Here is a 23534-nt window from a genome sequence, read left to right as displayed (position 1 = left end):
TACAATTCCAGATTATTATTCCTTATACCAGTCTGCTAGAGTGAATGTGCTTATTCTAATTTCATGTCGTGTACCTGTCTTGAGCTTATAACCTGGATCCAATTTTTCTTGGGGCATATACTTGGCTTTAAAATATTCTTACTGAACACCTTGCTTTCCTCAATTGAGTTAGTTCATCCTAACCAACACAATGAATTATGTTCATTATGTATATCTGATATTTTACCTTTCATAACAAAGTATAGCTCAGTAATCATAAAGAAAAAAGATATCTACCAATACCAACAGCTATAATTCTGCTAGACCTTGCAGAGTTGATGTACAAAACAATGCTCAACTACATAAGAATCAGTAGAAGTCGTTGAATCAAAAACCTGATGCAGATTTGACAATTAAACCTATGTGAATGAAGTCACATATATTAATTGCTTTGATATTTTTTCTGTTTATCAGTATCAATAGCATTACATCTAATAAATATTAGAATCCAGAACTCAAAAAATTGTCAAAAGGAATGTGCACTTTCCTCATCCAAATCTGGATCTTCAAATTCATTCTTAACCAAATCAGTACCACCAATGTAAGAACTGGTGTTACACTTTGCTTCAATCCAGCTCTTACCGGGTGCCTTCCTTACACCCCTTTTTCTCATCAATCTCCTTATCTTCAAAGCATCATCCGTCGACCAACATCTTATAGACATTAGCGAGAAGAACATAGCTCAAGTGGTACCCCAGCTCCAATTCCATCATTCTCTTTGCGACACGTTCTGCTACAGCTGGGCTTGAATGGGTGGCGCAGGCACCTAGAAGAGCAGCTCACAATGATGAATCATCTCTACAGACAGCCTTGGTAATTAAATCTTCTGCTTCTTCGAGTAGACCAACCCTTCTGAGGAGATCAACCATGCAGCTGTAATGCTCGATTCCAGCAGCAATACCATAATCTTCATTCACTAGTTTAAAGTACCTCCTCCCTTCTTCGACCAAACCAGTATGACTACAAGCAAAAAGCACACCTATGAAACTAATATAGTCAGGCCTAGTCCCTTCCCTAACCATCTCCTTGAACAACTTGATAGCCTTCCGGCCTCGATTATTCTGAGCAAAACCACAGATCATGGCATTCCATGTTATCAAATTTCTCACAGAGATTTTAGTAAAAACTCCATATGCATAATCTGTAAGACCAGATTTCGCACATAGATCAACAAGTGCGGACTCCACAACCACATCCCTCCAACCTCCTGTCCTTAGGAATCGACAATGGACCTCTTTCCCGTGTCTCACAGCTGAAAGGCCTGCACATGCCTGAAGAATTGTGCCAAAACTATAGTGGATGTCTTCTGTATCCATCTCCCAGAAATGAGTGAGGACAGTCTTATAGTCACCGCTCTGGCAACCGGAATTTTTTGTGGACATGCGGTCAAGGACTGTCACGCCCCAACTCCGAGACATAACACGGCCATGCTACCGAGGGATGGAGCCCACGATAACACGAAGCCAATCCATCATAATCATCTAAAATCCATCAAATAAAAGATTTAATTCCATTATTCATCAAATAATTGAACCAAATTTTGATTCAGAGCATCTAAATCTAAAAGCAAGTACCAACTCGAATATCAACATTCATAAATAACTACAAATCCATAATCATAAGATAAACTAAACTTCCGCTACCAAATTTTCAAGCTTACTACGCAGATCTTCAAGTTTAAATCCTTCATCGGTCCTAACCTTTTCTCTCTGTAAAAGAAAAAAAAATAAAAAGAATATGAGCTACACTAGCCCAGTAAGTAGAACTTGCGCTTCCTTATCGGATCAAGCATAAATTTTTCATGATAATGCAATATTTAGAAAATAACAGATAATACAAAATAAAAGATTTCATAGAGCATATAATAAAATGAGTCATTAAACCAATCATGTATGCATAAATCATGAATATTTCATAAACATGAATCATAAATCATTCTTGTCGTGTATTCGTGTCATATTTCGAAACATTGCTCTCAGATATTTGTGCTAAGGTCACTATTATACCCGTGACAGGGCCATGTTTCTTAATCGACAGAGTTCTTAATTCATGTGCCAACTTTATACCCGCTAGCAGGGCCATGTTTCGTGTGGATGCTAGCTCCGGATGTCGACTTTCCCGAAGGGATTCATTCATAGCCATCTGAGAGCCTTTGAAATCATTATATCTTTTTCTTAAAGCATACATATACATAGATGGAAAAACAATAAAATTCATGCTTCATAATCATGCTATTTTCATAAGATATATTCATAAAATCAATGCTCATAATAAAACATGCTTTTTCATATCACATATGCCAATCCTTATTTTATGAAAAATTATGATTTCATCAATAAGAGATCATATGCATGAAAATCATGGAGATTTAGAAATAAATAAGGAGCGTAAGATCTACATACCTCGTTCATTTTAGATCTCCAGACTTCATTAGAAGAATCAGCTAATCCTATTTAAAATATCAAATCATCGTAAATTTCTATTCCATGAATATAATAAGATTAAATCATAAGAAAAGAGGACTGTTGACCGGATGTGTCGGACCATCCAGATACCAGGGCAATTCAGGATTTCTGATATGAGGGTTAGATTCAAGTGACTTGATCAAGAAATTGTGAAGCACAGATTAGATCAAGATCAATCAATAGAGTTCATTAATAATGAATTTGAAAAATACTTGATATTGCCAAATGAAGTTGACATACAGCACAGATATCAAAGCAACTTCAGATCATCTTATTAGAGTCAATATGAGCCTCTAAAAGATGAAGGCATGACTCGATACAGGATTCATAGACCTTCTTAGAGAGAAAAAGTCGGTCATGAGAGGGAAAGTAGAGAGAGAAAGTGGAGAGAGAATTTTCGTATCCTTCAAAAGTGGCAATCATGATTGAGATCATTAGAGGTTATATCAGGGTGACTTAATATTGATTAACCATGATCGATGTTATCAATTTCGAAAAAGGATTGGATTGAAATTCGATCTACTGCATGAATTTCGGAGCAGTCTCAGATTATCATATTTTCATCTCAAGTTTATCCTAGGGTCTGTGATGCAATCAGAGAGAGAATGATCCTAGAGAGATAAAATCCATAAAAAGAGATAAAAAGATCTAGAGAGAGAATCTAGAGAGAGAAAATAGAGAGAGAATATCTAATTCTAGAGAGAGAAAGACTTAAGAGAGAGATGAGAGAAACTTTCGCTCACATGTATTTATTATTATTTTTTTTTTCTTTTTTCTTTTTTTTTTCTTTTTCTTTTCTTTTCCTTTTTCCTTTTTCTTTTCTTCTTCTTCTTCCTTTTTCTTTTCTTCTTCCCAGGCTTCCATTGGGCTGAAACAGGGGATCTCAAATCCCCTCGTTGGAGTTTCGACCGGCGGCACAGCCGGTATGGGGTGACCGTCGGCAGAAGGGGGGCGACCCAGCGGCAAGAGGAAGGCCAAGCCGGTGGCCGGCGGTGGCCACCGACGCCCAAACATTCAAAAGGGACCGAATCCCTTTCTCAAAGAAATCCAGCGACTCCGATCACCGGCGATCGTGCACACGGGCACGGAGAGAAAGGAGGAGAAGAGAGGAAGGGGAGGCTCACCTTCGACGCCGGCGAGGCTTTTCCGACGAGCAAAATAGATGACACAGGGACGGTCTCTGCGGTAGTTTTCCGGCGATTGCCGCCGACTGGGTCTCGGGTCTTTGGTGAGAGGGAGAGAGGAGGGTTCTCCTCCTTAAATAGAGCCGGAGGGGGCTCTTTCCGACTCCGATTGGGAGCCGGTGAACGGAGGAAGAAGACTCCCCAAAATGGGAGTCTTCTCCTCTATTTTCCTTTTTTTTTATTTGGGCTGTGGACTGATTCTGGGCCCAATTGGGCCGGGCGATCACATTCTACCCCCCTTAAAAAAAATTTCGTCCTCGAAATTTAACATACCTTCATTTTCAAATAAGTGTGGATATCTCGTTTTCATATCATCTTCAAGCTCCCATGTAGCCTCTCTCTCTTCATGATTACTCCAATGAATCTTCACATATGGAATGATGTGTCATTTTAGCACTTGCTTTTTTTTTATCAACAATTCAGAAGAAAAACTCTTCATAAGTGTCACGCCCCAAACCCGGGACAAAACACGACCATGCTACCGAGGGATGGACCCACGATAATACGAAGCCAAAATTCATCTTCTTAAATATAATAACAGGTGTATCTCAAATAAATGTAATAATAAAGTTCAATTCAATTATTTAATTAAACTAAAACTGGTTCAGAGCATCTAAATCCAAAGATGAAATAATCAAAGTCTTAAAATTCATAATGACTACAATCCATAAACATAAACTGAATTCCTAGTGTAAAATTTCCAAGCTTGCTTTGCTGATCCCCAAGCCTGGATTCCCTTTTCTTCGGTCCTAGCCTTATTTCTCTGTACATGAAAAAGAAAACAAAAAGAATATGAGCTACACTAGCTCAGTAAGTAGACTTCCGCTTCCTTACCGGATCAAGCATAAATTTTCTATGATAATGCATCATTTAGCAAATAACAATTATTGCAAAAATAAATATTTCATAGAGCATATAATAAAACAAGTTATAAGCTCATCATGCATGCATAAATCATGTATATTTCACAATTATGAATCGTAAATCATTTTCATCATGTATTCATGTCATGTTTCAAAACATTGCTCACAGATATTCGTGCTAAAGTCACTATTATACCCGTGACAGGGCCATGTTTCTTAATCGACAGAGTTCTTAATTCATGTGTCAACTTTATACCCGCTGGCAGGGCCATGTTTCATGTGGATGCTAGCTCCGAATGTCGACCTTCCCGTAGGGATTCATTCATAGCCATCTGAGAGCCTTTGAAATCATTATATCTTTTTCTTAAAGCATACATATACATAGATGGAAAAACAATGAAATTCATACTTCATAATCATGCTATTTTCATAAGACATATTCATGAAATCAATGATCGTAATAAAACATGCTTTTTCATATCACATATGCCGATCCTTATTTTATGAAACTTTATGATTTCATCAATATCAATTCTTTACATAAAAATATGATCATTTTAAAAAAATAAATAAGGAGCATAAGATCTACTTACCTCGATCGTCCGGGACCTTTTAATCTTCCTTAAAAGAATCAGACAGTCCTATTTAAAATATTAAATCATTAATAAATTTCATATTTTTAATCAAATTACATAATATAAAGAAATGACCGATTTGATGATCAGTCCAATAAATCTCTCCCTTCGGCTCTAACCCGATTTAAGGTCATAGGTCCCTAGAAGTGAAGAAGATAGCCTAATAAGGGATTCATAGAATTTCTTGGAGAGAGAATTTTTTTTTTAGAGAGAGAAAGTAGAGAGAGAAAGTAGAGAGAGGACGAATCCAATTCTACAGAGAGAAAGACTTTAGAGAGGGATGAGAGAAACTTTCTCTCTTTTTTTTTATTCTTATTATTTTATATATTTTTCTTTTCTTTTCTTTTTTTTTCTTCTTTTCTTTTCTTTATTATTATTATTATTATTTAACTATATATTTTTCTTTTTCTTTTCTTTTTCTTCTTCTTCTTCTTCTTTTTTCTTTTTCCTTTTCTTTTTCTTTTTCTTTTCTTTTTTCTTTTCTTTTTCTTTTTTTTTTTTTTTTTACAGGGCTTAGTGGGCCGGGCTTTCACATTCTACCCCCCTTAAAAAAAAAAATTTCATCCTCGAAATTTAACATACCATCATTTTCAAATAAGTGTGGATATTTCGTCTTCATATCGTCTTCAAGCTCCCAAGTAGCCTCTCTCTCTTCATGATTACTCCAATGAATCTTTACGTATGGAATGGTACGCCGTCTTAGAACTTGCTCTTTTCGGTCAATAATTCGCAGAGGAAATTCTTCATAGGTTAGATCTTCATGAACTTGCAATGGCTCATACTTTATCACACTGTTTGGATCAGGTACAAACTTCCTCAGTAGTGAAACATGAAAGACATTGTGCACTTTGGATAAATCTGGTGGTAAGGCTAGTTCGTATGCAACATCTCCTACTCGATTTAAAATTTCAAAAGGTCCAATATATCGCGGACTCAGCTTGCCATGTCTCCCGAACCTCATGACACCCTTAGTAGGTGATACTTTTAGAAAAACATGATTACCGACCTGAAATTCTAATTCTCTTCTTTTTCTATCTGCCTAACTCTTTTGTCTATCCTGTGCTGCCTTGAGTCTTCATAAGTCAAGTCTTCGTGAACTTGCAATGGCTCATATTTTACCATATTATTTGGATTAGGTACAAATTTTCTTAGTGGTGAAACATGAAAGACATTGTGCACTTTAGATAAATCCGATGGTAAGGGAAGTTCGTAAGCAACATCTCCTACTCGGCTCAAAATTTTAAAAGATCCATTATATCGCGGACTCAGCTTGCCATGTCTCCCAAACCTCATGACACTTTTTGTAAGTGATACTTTTAGAAAATTATGATTACCGATCTGAAATTCTAATTCTGTTCTTTTTCTATCTGGCCAACTCTTCTGTCTATCCTGTGCTGCCTTGAGTCTTTCCTTGATCAGATAGATTTTCTCTTTAGCATCCTTTTATTATCAGTAAAATGCTTCCATATTTACAATTAACGTATTTCATAATATCTTTTGATTTAAAGGATTAATATTTCTAATCAATTCAGACCATCACGCTTTTGCTGCGCACTCTGATCTCAACTTACCAAATTATCTAAGTCTATCAAAAATAAAAATATCTTTGTATTAAATCAATCAAAGATAGATCCAACTTTCAGATTTCATATACAATTTAGGGTAAAATTTAAGATTTCCTTGTCATTACTATCTCTTAGGCATAGTACATCAAAATTAAATCTTCATCCACCTTCTATGTTTGAACTTATTACATAAGCTTCACCACTCCTCAAAAATCCAATATGTCTAGAATTAATTTGAGTTGACCTTCGATTTACTTTACAATTATTTAGACAACTTCCAAACCAACTTTTCTTTGCAAAGAAATTAACATCAAAATCAGCAAAGTTATCATGTCCTTTATCCGTATAAGTTTAGCATTCCAATGTCATCAAATATACCTAACATAATATATCAATACCTTCCACTTCATTTTAGGGTCAACACTTCTCGTACTCAGGTCAACCTTGCTAATTGAAATCTAAGATATAACTCGTCAATTCTATTATAGACATCATATGCCACTTATGCATAAATTTCATCATAATACCTATTGATTCGAAATCAAATTATTGAATCATTTCTTTTATATCTATCATGTTCCTCATAATCTTAGCCTTAAGTTCAAATATTACTAAAGTCACAATCCCGAATAATGATAACCTTAAATTCAAATACCACTTAAGTCATATTCTCTAGTGATCATAACCTAAACTTTATATCATTCTATCACTTCCTTAATGATCATAATCTTAAGCTCTGATATTATCCATTATACTCCACTCGGTCACATCCTATTGATCATACATAAAGTTTTGATATCACTTTATAATCTCAATGATCTTAAACCTAAGCTCTGATATTATTCTATCATATCCTAATCATTTATGTCATTTATATCATAATCCCCAAAGATTATAACCTAAACTCTGATACCATAAAATGTCACGCCCCAAATCCGAGACAAAACACGGCCATGCTACCGAGGGATGGAGCCCACGATAACACGAAGCTAATCCATCATAATCATCTAAAATCCATCAAATAAAAAGATTTAATTCCATTATTCATCAAATAATTGAACCAAATTTTGATTCAGAGCATCTAAATCTAAAAGCAAGTACCAACCCAAATCTCAATATCCATAAATAACTACAAATCCATAATCATAAGATAAACTAAACTTCCGCTACCAAATTTCCAAGCTTACTATGCAGATCTTCAAGTTTAAATCCTTCATCGGTCCTAACCTTTTTTCTCTATAAAAGAAAAAAGAAATAAAAAGAATATGAGCTACACTAGCCCAGTAAGTAGAACTTGCGCTTCCTTATCGGATCAAGCATAAATTTTTCATGATAATGCAATATTTAGAAAATAACAGATAATACAAAATAAAGTATTTCATAGAGCATATAATAAAATGAGTCATTAAATCAATCATGTATGCATAAATCATGAATATTTCATAAACATGAATCATAAATCATTCTTGTCATGTATTCGTGTCATGTTTCGAAACATTGCTCTCAGATATTTGTACTAAGGTCACTATTATACCCGTGACAGGGCCATGTTTCTTAATCGACAGAGTTCTTAATTCATGTGCCAACTTTATACCCGCTGGCAGGGCCATATTTCGTGTGGATGCTAGCTCCGGATGTCGACTTTCCCGAAGGGATTCATTCATAGCCATCTGAGAGCCTTTGAAATCATTATATCTTTTTCTTAAAGCATACATATACATAGATGGAAAAACAATAAAATTCATGCTTCATAATCATGCTATTTTCATAAGACATATTCATAAAATCAATGCTCATAATAAAACATGCTTTTTCATATCACATATGCAAATTCTTATTTTATGAAAAATTATGATTTCATCAATAAGAGATCATATGCATGAAAATCATGGAGATTTAGAAATAAATAAAGAGCATAAGATCTACATACCTCGTTCATCTTAGATCTTCAGACTTCGTTAGAAAAATCAGCTAATCCTATTTAAAATATCAAATCATCGTAAATTTTTATTCCATGAATATAATAAGATTAAATCATAAGGAAAGAGGACTGTTGACCGGATGTGTCAGACCATCCAGATACCAGGGTAATTCAAGATTTCTGATATGAGGGTCAGATTCAAGTGACTTGATCAAAAAATTATGAAGCACAGATTAGATCAAGATCAATCAATAGAGTTCATTAATAATGAATTTGAAAAATACTTGATATGGTCAAATGAAGTTGACATACAGCACGGATATCAAAGCAACTTTGGATCATCTTATTAGAGTCAATATGAGCCTTTAAAAGATGAAGGCATGACTCGATACAGGATTCATAGACCTTCTTAGAGAGAAAAAGTCGGTCATGAGAGAGAAAGTAGAGAGAGAAAGTGAAGAGAGAATCTTCGTATCCTTCAAAAGTGGTAATCATGATTGAGATCATTAGAGGTTATATCAGGATGACTTAATATGGATTAACCATGATCGATGTTATCAATTTTGAAAAAAGATCGGATCGAAATTCGATCTACTGCACGAATTTCGGAGCAATCTCAGATTATCATATTTTTATCTCAAGTTTATCCTAGGGTCTGTGATGCAATCAGAGAGAGAGAATGATCCTAGAGAGACAAAATCCATAAAAAGAGATAAAAAGATCTAGAGAGAGAAAATAGAGAGAGAATCTAGAGAGAGAAAATGGAGAGAGAATGTCTAATTCTAGAGAGAGAAAGACTTAAGAGAGAGATGAGAGAAACTTTCTCTCACATGTATTTTTTATTATTATTATTTTTTTTTCTTTTTTCTTTTCTTTTTCTTTTTCTTTTCTTTTTCTTTTTCCTTTTTCTTTTCTTCTTCTTCTTCTTCCTTTTTCTTTTCTTCTTCCCGGGCTTCCATTGGGCCGAAACAGGGGATCTCAAATCCCCTCGTTGAAGTTTCGACCGGCGGCGCAGTCGGTATGGGACGGCCGTCGGCAGGAGGGGGGTGACCCAGCGGTAAGAGGAAGGCCAAGCTGGTGGCCGGCAGCGGCCACCGACGCCCAAACATTCAAAAGGGACCGAATCCCTTTCTCAAAAAAATCCGGCGACTCCGGTCACCGGCGATCGTGCACACGGGCACGGGGAGAAAGGAGAAGAAGAGAGGAAGGGGAGGAGGCTCACCTTTGACGCCGGCGAGGCTTTTCCGGCGAGCAAAAAGGATGGCACAGGGACGATCTCCGCGGTGGTTTTCCGGCGATTACCGCCGACTGGGTCTCGGATCTTTGGTGAGAGGGAGAGAGGAGGGTTCTCCTCCTTAAATAGAGCCGGAGGGGGCTCTTTCCGACTCCTATTGGGAGCCGGTGAACGGAGGAAGAAGACTCCCTTTGGGAGTCTTCTCCTCTGTTTTTCTTTTTTTTTTTTTTATTTGGGCTGTGGACTGATTTTGGGCCAATTGGGCCGGGTGATCACAAAGACCTTGCGAGACTCTTCCATAAGCCCGCACTTGGCATACATGTCAACCGTGCCGCTCTCCACCACCACGTTCCCTCCAAGCCCACTCGAGATAAACTTAGCATGAGCTTCTCTACCCTGTCTCGCCCTACCCAGATTACCCAGAGCAGTCATGATGGTCCCGAAAGTAAACTCATCTGGAAACAACCCAAGCTTTCTCCTCATCATCAAGTGGAAAAGCCCCACCGCCTCCTCAAACCTACCGTTCCTTGTGCAGGCCGAGATCATGGAAGTCCAGCAGCTAGTGTTGGGCTCGATCATCCCATGAAACACACGCCATGACGCCATGCATCTTCCAATGCGGAATTTTTACCATACATATCAACAAGAGCACTAGCAATCACATGATTCAAATCGAAACCACGCAACAAAACCATTCCATGGAAGCAACTACCGAGCTTTACATCATTGAGATTGGAACATGCCTTGATTGCAGCAGAGAGAGTGAATGCATTCGGCTCGACCCCGAAAGCTTGCATCTTTGCAAACATTAGGAGCGACTCGGTGGGTCTTCCCGCACGAATATAGCCGGAGATCATTTAGGGTCCAGGAGATGACATCGTTATGGGGCAAACTCTCGAACATGAGGCGGGTGAGGGAGAAGTCGGAGCTGACCTTGAAGTAAAAGGAGAGGAGGCTATTGCCGACGAGGCGGTTGTTGTCGAGGCCGGACTTGAGGAGGTGGGAGTGGAGCTGGAGGCCGTGGGAGAAGGAGGAGGAGGTGGTGCAGGCCTGGAGGAGGGCGGCGTAGAGGATGGGTTTCGTGGGGAGGCGGCGGGATTCGGCGGACTTGAGGAGGGCGAGGGCTTGGGAGAGGAAACCGGACTCGCAGAGGCGGAGGATTTCATCCATATATATCTTTTAACCAAAAAATAATAATAATAATAAAATCTCAAATTAGACAAGTTTCACTCCCAACCTTTTTTTTTTTTTGACTGCCATTTTATACAGTTGATATCTTATATTTAACCTTGGTGCTGAATTAGGATTATGTTTATTATAAAATTTTCTTATTTTTTGTACATAAATATCTGTGTTGTATAACAAGATGGCTTATGAGGTTAGAGATTTAGAAAAGACGAAAGATAAAATTTTGAATCAACAAAAATTAAATGTAAAATGACGGCCAATACAATGGCCAGACCTCAATCACCATTTTCCTGAAATAGCCTGCAAAGGCAAGATTCCAAAGAGAGCTGTCATCTTTCAAGAGAGCCTCTGGTTGACTAGGCATATGCATTTTTAGAATTATGCTTTCACTCGCATTCTAAATATTTTTAAAGGATACTTCATAGTTTTCAACCTTTTAGTACTCTTACCATTTTGCTCCTACATTCACGCTGTTTTGGCTAAATTAGGGTTGAGATATAAATCTATAGAGGACGAGAGTAGAGGGTAAATAATATAGGCTGCAACAATAATTTGGTATACGCAAGCACCGTGCATCATTTATTAACTCAATTTCTAGATTTTTTTTTTTTTCCTTCTCTTGTGTGCATTAGGGAAACCAGTAAAGTTGATGCTTAAGGAGCAAACTGCAAGCTATGAACAGCAGCAAATCAGAAAGCATCATCAGAGTTCAATACGAAGATCTGGCTAATTTTTTCGGGTTGTTAAATGAGCACTCAAATATGCCATCAATAAACGTCAAGTTCAATCATTCACTCCCTTTGCACATCAATAAAAAGTAATAACATTATACCAATAATATGTTACCCAAAAAAAAATAATAATAATAACATCCTAACAAAAAATATAAAAATAAAAAGTAATAATAATTTTTTTCACCCCTTTTAAGTAGAGCCCGAGGTTTTTAAGAAATAGTGAGACGATGAATGAGATCTCGAAGATCTTGATTTAACTCGACCAAAAAGTAAAGCCAGGAGAACATGGAAAAATGCTACAAGCTAAAAGGTTTTCTGGATTTTTGCTGATATTATGAAACCGAGAAATCAAGATCTTGGATGTTATGGTAGACCTGAATTTAATTCTCATATTAAATAACTGATTTTAAATACTTAGCAATCAAAAACTTAATTTAATACCAACAAACTAATTAGGATATCAGCTAATATATCACATTATCAGTAAACTTCGGCCAAGATAAAAAGGTAGAAATTGTCGATTAATAATTATACATCATAATGGCAGGAGCCCAATACCAATACAATAATATCTCAACTGAAATCTTGGCCTTACATGAAAACCTTGTTCTAGTCTTTGAAGAGTATTTTTTCTCCAATGGTAAAAGCAAGAGTAGGGTTACAGTTGGCCACCAGCTTCTATAAAACAGATGCCAGGATCTGATACCAGAAATTCCCAAATAATGTGGCAAAATCTGGCTGATTAAAATCATTGCATAATACTACCAGATTTGCAATTCTCTTTATCTAAAGCAAGAAACTGTAAATGACCATTGAGGTCATAGAAACTAGTAGCATCTTGGCTCGTAAGAAACAGCAAGTTGCAGAAGGACCTCCAAAGAGAATGCCTCATGAGTTCAACAAAGCATCATCATCTCAATTATCTCCACCTGCAAACTTAAGGTAAGCATCATACTAGAAAGGAACATGCAGTAAATTTCTAGCTCACATTCAACAGAAATAGAGCTTCTTGGACAACATAAAACAAGCAATACTCGATAGCCACCCATCATTTCAGCAGCAGCACCAGAAACATCAGCCTGCAAATCACCTAAACTTGTATCTTTTTCCTGTTCCAACAGATAATGACTGTTCTACCACTAAGATAACCATCTATAATAGATCATCAATCCAGATACAAGTTATTTGGTAAGTTTTTCCACAAAAGAAGAAGAAACAAAGAAAGAACCCTTATCTTTCTAAGATGTCACCAAAAGAACCAACCATGATGATGACACGTCCGGGAAAATCTGTTTGTCCCAATATTAGGAACTAAGCAGTAGAGTAGAGCCAGAACCAATGTTGTTCTGTGCCAGAGTAGAAGATTTATTCCGGAGCCTTTTTCCAGAATACCAAAGCTTTAGATTCATACATGGAATATTAGTCCTCTCTTGGATCATGGCTTTCACCTCTTTTATTTTAGTGTCTGGCCCCACATTCAGAGAGATTCTTTCCCCATCTTCTAATTTCACAAAGATATGATGTTGGTACCAAAAAGAAGCACGTGTTCAAAGATCGATAGTTGAATTATCCTGAATATGATAATCTGCAAGAGTTACATCTTCATCAAGAACTTTCCTTGCAATCTTAATGAATATCTGCATTGGAGATGGCAACAACTGCAAGACTGAATTATCACAGATTTTATGTTCATGCAAAGTTAGTGTGTCCTCAAGCTGCTTTCCAGCATAGACAAGCTTCTGTTCACCTGTAGGAACCCCCTCCAAACTCTCTACTATCATCTTGACATCCCTAATGGTGTACCAAGTTCTCACTTCAAGTATTAGGGTTTTACCACTGGTGACGTTGACAGATATTTTCAGTTCATCTTTTGGACACAATACTAAATTAAGCAATGAACCCTTTTTGATATCATAAGTAATCAATGTCTGGTTATCCTCAAGTGATCTACCCAAGTAGATGAGTGTTTGTTGATTTAGTGGGATTCCCTCCTTATCCTGGATTTTAGATTTCACATTTTGAATGGTGTCACATTTCTTCACATCAAGCATAATGGTCTTCCCATCCCTCAAAACCTTAACAAATATGTGCATTTCATCTCCAATATAAAGGTTGATGGTGGAATTCTTGGGAATGTTGTAATCAGCTAGTGTGTTAGTACCGTAGAGATGATGACCTGCAAAAAATAGCTCTTGTTGACTCAGCGCAAGTCCCTCTACCGTGGAAATCTTAGCTTTGATGTCATCAATTGAGTCAGTGCTGTTTACTTCAAGGGCTACAGTTTTCATCAGCTTTAAGAAGATCTTTATCTGCACACAGAAAAGATATTGGAAAAATTTGAGAGAACAAAAAAATATTTTCCAAGGAAGATTGGATCAAGAGAAGAATTAACGTCAGATGCAAATTTAAAAAGAATCATAAATTAAAAGGGGAAAAAAGGAATTCACCATCATAATCAACACTAATGTGAATATCATCAGACAATTGATGCCAATGACCTTATAGTTCAGTGGTCAAGTTTGCTAATGAAGAACATGAGTTAAATCCTACCGTCAAAACTATATTACATACCACCAAATGGCTCCACTGATAACACAATAGAGAGAGAGAGAGAGATTGGGGGTTAACAAAGAAGTAGCTTACAGAACAAGAAGACCAATACAATGATCCAAGTCACTACAATAAGCTAATAATGCACTGAAAAAAGTGACTTTATACACTGACCCTTTATACAACCACCACAGATAGATCCCTGTTCTGTCCATCTACTGCCTACATAAGTTCCAAGTTTAAAGCAATTTGGAAACCATATATTTAGACCAGAATGAAATCATTCTTATTGGATGCATATCTCTTTAAAAATGTTCTAATATCAAGGGAAGAAAAGAAACCTAGTTCATTTTTTTGAGATGTAAGGCAAAAACCCTACTGTGTATAAGAACAAAACTGAGATTAGATTTGTTTCATGAAGAGAAGAAAAAGATCCACCTAGAAAAGGCACAAAGTTTTTCATGAATAAAGCCCTCCTTCTAACTTTGTTTATCATATGCACTCTAGAATATATCATTTTCAGCCCATCCTGGCCAAAATCTAGCAGGACTGTGCAGATGTTTTAAACCTGTTACATTGTGGTGGGCAGAATTACATTTGATCAAGTTTTGGGCTAAGCCTGTTCTAGCCAAAAGCAAAATAGCTTGGCATGACGCAACTTAAACTTAATATTATAACAATTATATATGTATCTCAAGTCTCGAACTTACCTACGTCCTCCTTTTCATCTTACTCCACATCCTCATCTCATCACCATCCACCAACCTCAGCTGCCTTCCCCACTTTCTCCTCTTTCACTTCCCCCTCAGTCTCTCATCCCCATCCTCACCCTCATCTCTACTACTGTCCCCCTCTCACCACTCCACTATGCAGCATGACCATCACCTTTTTTTGATAGGTATGCCATTGTCCACCATATTTCCCATGCCCCCAGCCACTAGCACCTTGCCCCCCATTCTTGTTCAAACAAATCACCCTCACCACCACCCCCACCCCCCACCCTCTCCCTTTCTCTCTCTCCCATGCTAATAATTGTTAGTTCACCGTGGCCATTCCTAATGGAAATTTGCCACAAGCTCAAAAAAAAAAAAAAAATCACTCCCCTTGTGCCATACAAGGGAATGAGAATATGCCCTAGATTTGATCAAGCAAGGTCCAATCAGTCTCAAGCCAGCTAAGTTGGGATTAGGGTGAGACATTTATGCCAAAGATGAAGATGAACATCTTTGGACTAATAGGTAGATTGTTGATATTATGGGCTAGTCCAACCCCAACTTGGTCCAGCTTGATCAATGCTCAAGAGTTATCTTGAGGCCATTGGATCTTAAAGAAATTTAGTAATTCTTTGGAATGATAATTACTTTCATAGGAATCTTTATCTAATGGCGCCTTTTCTCTCACTTTCACTTTCCTCCGAAGATTGATGGAAGCAAATTTTTGTTGACTCATGTCTATGGACCAACAAATGTAGAACCATCCCAAACCGCCCGGTTCGAAGCATTCCAAGCTATGCCAATGGTAGATTGGGATGGTAGTTTTGACGTTCGAAATAAAAAACTGGCAAAAGAGAGGGACAGGGAGAAGGAAAGAGAGGATAAGAGAGAGAGACGGCAGAAGGGAGCGAGAGGGAGAGGAAGAGGGAGTGAGAGTCACCGGAGGTCGTCAGAGGGCGCAGAGGGCTAGAGGAGAGGCTCTGCCATTTGGCCGATCGAAATAGGAACCTGATGGCCCCTTTTTTTTTAAAATTTTATGATTTTTAAGTGAAGTTGGCAATCGGGTTGCTAACTTCACTTCAAAATCTTTTTTTTTTATTTTAGGTTTTTTTAAGTATAAAAAAAACAGAGACCATCGAGTCCCGATTTCAACTGACCAAAGGGCAAAGCCCTTTCTCCGGCCCTCGCACCCTCTGGCGGCCTTCGCAACCCTCTAGTGGCCTCTGTGGCCCTCCAGAGGGGATCCCTCTACCTCTCCCTCTCTCTCTCTTTTCCTCTCTAATTTTCCCTCTTTGCCGCCCTTCTACTGTGTCATTATAGGCCTAACATGAAATAGCATGGGGGTGTAATGAACCATACTGCCAACCAACTAGTCCTGTCCTCGGTACCAACACAGCAAACCTTGCTATGAACAATATGAAAGAGTCTTGTTTAATGCCTTCTAGGAATAACTGGATGGTGTCCAAACATGATGGCAGGGACTTTGGCTAATTAGGGACAACTTAAAAAAAATACTTGGTTATGAAGGAAAAGAAAAAGCAAGTCAAATGGTAATATTGGCATGGCATGAAGTCTAATGAAATCACATGCATTTATGATTTTCTAGTTATCCCCATTTCTATTAGTTCTTCACATGGTCTTACAAAAGAGAGATTCTATTTTTGCCAAAGTGGATATATTCTTGTTTTTACTAAGCAGATCTTATTAATTTGATATTTACATTTGAAAATGTTTGACTCTCCTGCCTAAATTTTGAGTGATGGAAAGTTGAAGCAAGCCTCCTTTATTCCTAATAGCATAGCTAAGCTGAAATTAAGCTACCTAAGGAGTCAACTTAGGAATGAGGCAAAGTGTGGTGAATTTTGGAAAGAAAGTAATTGATGGAGATCCTAAGCCGCCCTTACGTGTTTACACTAGACGTGGGTGCAAATCCAAATTTGATTAGGATTTTCCTATATTGACGATTTGATTTGAAATTCAAATTTGATTAAGATTTTCTTATATTGTGATTTGATTTGAAATCCTGATTTGATTATGATTTCCTCAATTGCTGATTTGATTTGCTTTAGTTTTTGTTATTTATAAGATTCTCTATATATTTTCTTATTTTGTTAAGATGAGTCGCTTAATTTGCTACTTCCAATTGTGGGATTGTAAGCCTATAAATACGGACTTGTAACACATTACCAACATGTTACAAATGAATGAGAATTAAAGTATTTTGTAAAAATTTCTGTCTATCTTCTCTGAGTGCTCCTAAATTTCTTCTCTTATCTTTGCTCTGCCACCTATCTTCCTCCTCTTCTTCTTCTATCTTGGTTCTACATCAATTGGTATCAGAGCCAACTGTGATCTACTACCATTGTTTGCTTCACATAAACAAATCACCACCATCGCTACTATAGAACTTCGAAGCCCTTGCTACCACCGGAATCATCAATAGCCCTCGCCATCACCATCATCAATTTCAAAAGGTGTCCATCGTTGCTTCACTGCAAGAATCCAAGCCTCCACTGCTGATCATCGATGTCTTAGACCCTTGTCACACCTAGAAGGCCCACTCTCTTCCCTCTCTGCTACCGTCGTTGCTCTTCAGGCTGACCCAAACTCAGATCCAGATTTGCACCCACAACCAGATTCGGATCCAACCCAGTTTAAGGCTTCAGATCTGAATCCGACTGACAAAAAAAAAATCTGTTTCAAGAAAGTATGCACTTTTAGATCCTTCGAACTCCGACATAAGGTACGTTTTCTCCATACTTGAGACCTATGACTAATTCCATATTAGTTGGTAAACTTGCGAATTGCAAAAGAGTCCAAATAAACCACTAAAGCTTATCTCTCTCTCTTTTTATTCAAATTCCTGCTTGCTTGCACCATATTCACTTAGATCTTTAGGATTTCTTCTTCCTACTTGTTTGGAAAAAAAAATAGCATATTACTTCACATAATTACAGTAATTAATTTAATTATTTTTGCAAAAAACAGCATAGATTGGAGAATTATTACTCGTTGCAATTTAAGTCCAAAATCCAACCTTCATCTTTTATCCAAACTTCTCAAACCATATATTATTGAGATTACCATGACTATTCGAGACTTCTCCGATGCCCAAGATGCGTTGGACAAGCAGATCGATATCCTTGAATATAAAGTCGATACTTTCCAAGCAACCATAGACCAATTTCGAGGAGAGATGACTAAACAGTTTTTCCAATTATAAGTTGCTTTAGGCAAACGTCACTCTAAAGGTAACTCTCCAGTTTCTCTGAATGTTGAGTATGCTGGTAGAACAAGTAACAGACATCACCCCATAGGAACTTTAGATGATAACCCAGGCTTGCTACTTACTTCCATCATTCCTCTATTGCACCACGTTAGGACTCCTATTATTGGGGAGGTAGAACACCACACATTGAAAGGAGATTTGCCCTTACTGTAAATCCCCCTCAAGTTGCTTATTACAGGAGACTCCCGCCTGAGTTAGAACACATAAAAGAGGAACCTTGTCTAGAGAATGACCTAGGAGCCCACCCCAAGCCTCAAAATTTTCATGCTAGGCACCATGATGGAAATCATGAGAGACCGCAAAAACACTTCCCTACTCGACATTACCACAACCAACAGGGATATTATCCTGATAATTCAGGGGATATCACTAAGAGGGTAAAGGTTGAGACCCCTAATTTTGATGGCAAGCTAGATCCCAATACCTTCTTAGACTAGTTAGCAGATATGGAAGATTTTTTTGAGTGGTATGATATGATCGATAGTCAGCAAGCTCATTTTGCCAAAATGAAGCTCATTGACTCTACCAAGAGGTATTGGCATGGAGAGCAGATGAACCTAATACATCGAGGACGAGATCCTATAAACTCATGGGTTGAAATGAAAGAGAGATTGAGAGATAAATACATTCCCACATATTATAAGGCTCAACTGATGGAACAAATGCTCACGCTTAGAAAACTATCTTCCAGTGTGACTGAATAGTTATCCAAGTTTGAGGAACTGCTCACCAGATGTGATATTGATGAGCAACCATGAGTGTTGGTCACTCAATTTATCACTGGACTAAGGCCAGAAATCAAAAGAGAGATTTGTCTTTATTCACCTGATTCTCTTGAGGAGGCCTATCATAAGACCTTAGAGATTGAGAAGTTCCATAGAATGTCCATTCAAAGGCGCACGACTTCCCAAGCTTGGGAGTCATCTCAGTCTAGAGTCACTAGTATTTTTTCTAGCCCCATTGCTTCTAAGAGAAATAACAGTCTTGCTCAGAGGACCTCGACATATCCAGATAGAGATGCCAGTGTTACCAACCCTCGCCACAATATCTCGGACATTGAGTGCCATAACTATCATGATAAAGGTCATATCGCAATCCGATGTCCTCATCGTACTCTGACTTTAGATCATAATACTGGAAACATGCCAACTAAGGATGACATCAAGATTTTGAGGCTGAGGAGCATGTATCCAAGTACGAAGATGACAATAAATAATGACGAAAATAATGACAAATTTTGTGAGATCGTGAGATGTATTTTGTTTACCACAATAAGCACTGATGAATGGAAGCGCACTTGCATTTTTCACACTTATGTGAAATGTGGAGATGTAATGTGCAAAGTCATCATTGATGGAGTTGCATGAATAGTTTCAAAGTCAGCTCTTGAAAAGCTGAAATTGCAGCTTGAATCCCACCCTCAACCCTTTAACATGGCATGGGTTGACAAGACTTCCTTGCCAACTACTGAGCGATGTTTAGTTCCCTTACAAATGGGTGATTATCCGAATAAAATTTGATGTGATGTCCTTCCAATGAATGTAGCCCATGCCTTGTTAGGTCGACCTTGGCTATATGATCTAAATGTTACTCATTATGGGTGAGACAACACTTATGTGTGGAGGTTTAAAGATAAAACCATATGTGTTTAGCCCACCAAACCCTCTGAGCTAGATAAAAAGATGGCATGTAGGACTCAGATACCTAGTAGCTTTTTGAGTTCTCCTAGTGCACATGATTTGAGTCCTTCCTCTTCTCAGTGGGTTGGAAAGAAACACCTCCATCTTCTGACTCATAGAAAATTTGAGAAAGAGGGCAAGAGATCAAGAATTATTTTAGCTTTGATAGCCAAAGAGATTTTAAGGACCGTCTCAATCATGAATTGACCTTTCCTCAGGGGTTAATCAGTTATTGCATGAATTTGAAGACGTGACACCTGAGGAACTTCCTAGTGAATTACCACCTATGAGGGACCTATAGCATGCCATTGATTTGGTCCCAAGATCCCAACTACCCAATTTGCCTTATTATACGATGAATCCCAAAGAAAGAGGAGAGATCAATCAGCAAGTTGATAAACTTTTGGAAAAAAATTTTGTTCAGCCTAGCCTTAGTCCCTGTGCTGTTCTTACTCTATTGACTCCTAAACAGGATGGCTCTTGGCAAATGTATGTTTATAGTCCGCCGTCAATAAGATCACCATCAAGTATAGATTTTTCATATCTAGGTTGGAGGATATGCTGGACCTTTTAGTCAAGGCTAAATGGTTCACCAAGACTAATTTGTGCCAGGGATACCACCAAATCCGGATTAGACCCGGAGATGAATGGAAGACTGCCTTCAAAACTCAAGATGGACTGTATGAGTGGTTAATCATACTCTTTGGATTATCTAATGCTCCTAGTACTTTCATGAGGGTTATGACTTAGATTTTAAAGCCATTCATAGGCAAATTCTTGATGGTATATTTTGATAATATCCTTGTCTATAGTGAGACCAAACAAGAGCATTTAAGTCACATTCATCGGATTTTCTTGACATTAAGAGCAAAAAAATTATATGTCAATCTCAAAAAATGCTCTTTCATGCAGACTCAGGTTGCCTTTTTAGGATTCATTGTCACAATGCAAAGTATTGCAGCTGATCTCGAGAAAGTGAGAGCCATTAGAGAGTGGCCCAAACCAAAGACACTTTCTGAGGTTCGTAGTTTTCATGGGTTGGTCACTTTCTATAGGCGATTCGTTAAAGATTTTAATACCATTATAGCTCCCATCATTGATAGCATAAAGAAAGAAAAATTTAAATGGACTGACGCTGCACACAGCTTTTAGGATGATCAAGCAAAAGATGACCGAGGCACCCATTTTGAGATATCCTGACTTTTCTAAACTTTTTGAAGTTGCTTGTGATGCATCTAGAGTAGATGTTGGAGGTGTTCTGAGTCAAGAGAGACATCCAGTCGCATATTTCATTGAAAAACTCAATGAAGTTAAGCAGAGGTATTCCACCTATGATAAGAAGTTTTATGCTGTCTTGAAGTCCCTAAGGCACTGAAGGTATTACTTGTTATCCTAAGAATTTGTGTTGTACTCTGACCATCATGCACTCAAGTACTTAAACTCACAAAAAAAGTTGAGTGCCAGACAAGCACGATGGATAGAATTTCTCTAGGAGTATACATTTGTTCTTAACTATCATCCAGGAGTTGAGAACAAACCATCTGATGCACTTAGTCGAATGGAACATCTATTGCATACTATAAATGCTCAAGCAGTAGGGTTTGAGAGATTGAAGGATAAGTCACCACTTGTCCTGATTTTGGACTTATATATCAGGAGATCATGGATGGTAATTGTCATGACTATGTAGATTTTCTCATCCGAGATGGTTACTTGTTTAGGGGTCTTAGGTTATACATTCCTCGCACTTCATTTAGAGATTTTATTGTTTAGGAGTTGCATGCTGATGGCCTCGCTAGTCATTTTAGGTGTGATAAGACTGTAGCCATATTAGAGGATCGATTTTATTAGCCCTCTTCAAAGAAAAATATTGCTCGGATTGTGTCCCAGTGTCGCACTTGTCAATTAGCTAAGACTAGAAAAAGAAACACTGATTTGTACACACCATTACCTATTCCACACACACCTTGACAAGACCTTAGCATGAACTTTATTCTCGAATTGCCTAAGACTGTTAGAGGTCATGATTCCATCTTAATTGTTGTAAATAGATTTCCTAAGATATCCCATTTTATACCTTGTGCGAAGACAACTGACGTCTCACATGTGGCCAAGCTATTCTTCCGCGAGGTTATTCAATTGCATGGCTTACCTTCTTTCATAGTATCTGATAGGGATGTCAAGTTTGTAAGCTATTTTTGAAAAATATTTTGAAAGTTATTTGAGACAACTTTAAAATTTTCATTTGCTTTCCATCCCCAAATTGATGGACAAATTGAGGTTGTTAATCGTAATCTAGGAGATTTGCTTAGATGCCTTGTGAGAGAAATTAGGAAACTGTGACTTGTTGTTATCTACTGCTGAGCTTGTCTACAACAACTCTATTAATAGGACCACTGGTATGTCTCCTTTTCAGATTGTCCATGATTTAGCCCCTCGTCAGCCCATTGACCTTGTGCCCTTACTCCATGATTTTCGACCTTTTGAATCTGCAGAATCCTTTACTCACCATATTCGAGACCTTCATGCTGAAATCAGACATAAAATTGCAATGAGTAATGAAACTTATAAATTTGCTGTTGATGTTGACCACAAAAATCAGGATTTTAATGAGAATAATTATGTAATGGTGCATGTGCATCCTGAGCGTTATCCTAAACATTCTTTTAAGAAATTACATGCTAGAGCTTCTGGACTTTTTCGTATCATTAGTAAACTGAGATCTAATACTTATTTGCTTGATTTACCTTCTAATATGACTATTAATCCTGTTTTCAACATGAAGGATTTGTTTTCTTATTGAGGTACTTTCGAGCCTCCCAAAGTGTCTGCAGATATTCCTATAGATGGAGGTCGGACTTTTTCTGTGCCTATCCCTAAGTTTCCGCCACTTTATCAATCAGTCCAAGAGCAGATTGAGGGTGCCATTGAGGATGAGATTGTGAATTCGACATATGGTGGATTTGAATGCTATTTGATCCACTTGAAGGGACGTCCTATCTCTGATGCTACTCGGATTACTGAAGAGAAGTTTCGTCGTAGCGATCCTAATCTTTTGGAGTCATACCAGCATCATAAATCACTGGAGTCGAATTCTCTTCAATCGAAGAAAAATGGAGATCGCCGCCCTTACGCATTTATACTAGATGTGGGCGCAAATCCAGAATTGATTAGAATTTTCTCATATTGGCGATTTGATTTGAAATCCAAATTTGATTAAGATTTTTATATATTAGTGATTTGATTTGAAATCCTGATTTGATTAGGATTTCCTCAAGTTATTGATTTAATTTACTTTAATTTTTCTTATTTATAAGATTCTATATGTATTTTCTTATTCTGTTAAGATGAGTTGCTTAATTTGCTGCTTTCAATTGTGGGATTGTAAGCCTATAAATACGGACTTGTAAAACATCACCAACATGTTATAAATGAATAAGCATTAAAGTAATTTGCAAGAGTTTCTGTCTATCAT

At 37.5% G+C, this 23534-nt stretch overlaps 1 protein-coding gene and 1 pseudogene across 2 annotated transcripts in view; both read right to left on the bottom strand.

Annotated features, from left to right (window-relative positions):
* Positions 1 to 384: 384 nt before the first annotated feature.
* LOC105045444 (pentatricopeptide repeat-containing protein At1g03540-like) lies at positions 385 to 11146 on the bottom strand (annotated as a pseudogene).
* Positions 11147 to 12334: 1188 nt separating this feature from the next.
* LOC105045409 (polyubiquitin) overlaps positions 12335 to 23534 on the bottom strand; it is a 28210-nt gene continuing 17010 nt past the window's right edge. For both annotated transcript variants that reach the window (XM_010923679.4, XM_073258052.1), the window contains exon 2: positions 12335 to 14137. In XM_010923679.4, coding sequence (XP_010921981.1) covers positions 13376 to 14137 — 762 coding nt within the window. In that variant the 3' untranslated portion in view covers positions 12335 to 13375. The remainder of the gene's footprint in view (positions 14138 to 23534) is intronic.

The sequence above is a fragment of the Elaeis guineensis genome, chromosome 5 (genome assembly GCF_000442705.2).
Source record: "Elaeis guineensis isolate ETL-2024a chromosome 5, EG11, whole genome shotgun sequence".
Taxonomy (NCBI): Eukaryota; Viridiplantae; Streptophyta; class Magnoliopsida; order Arecales; family Arecaceae; genus Elaeis; species Elaeis guineensis.
This window is presented reverse-complemented; position numbering and strand designations above follow the sequence as displayed.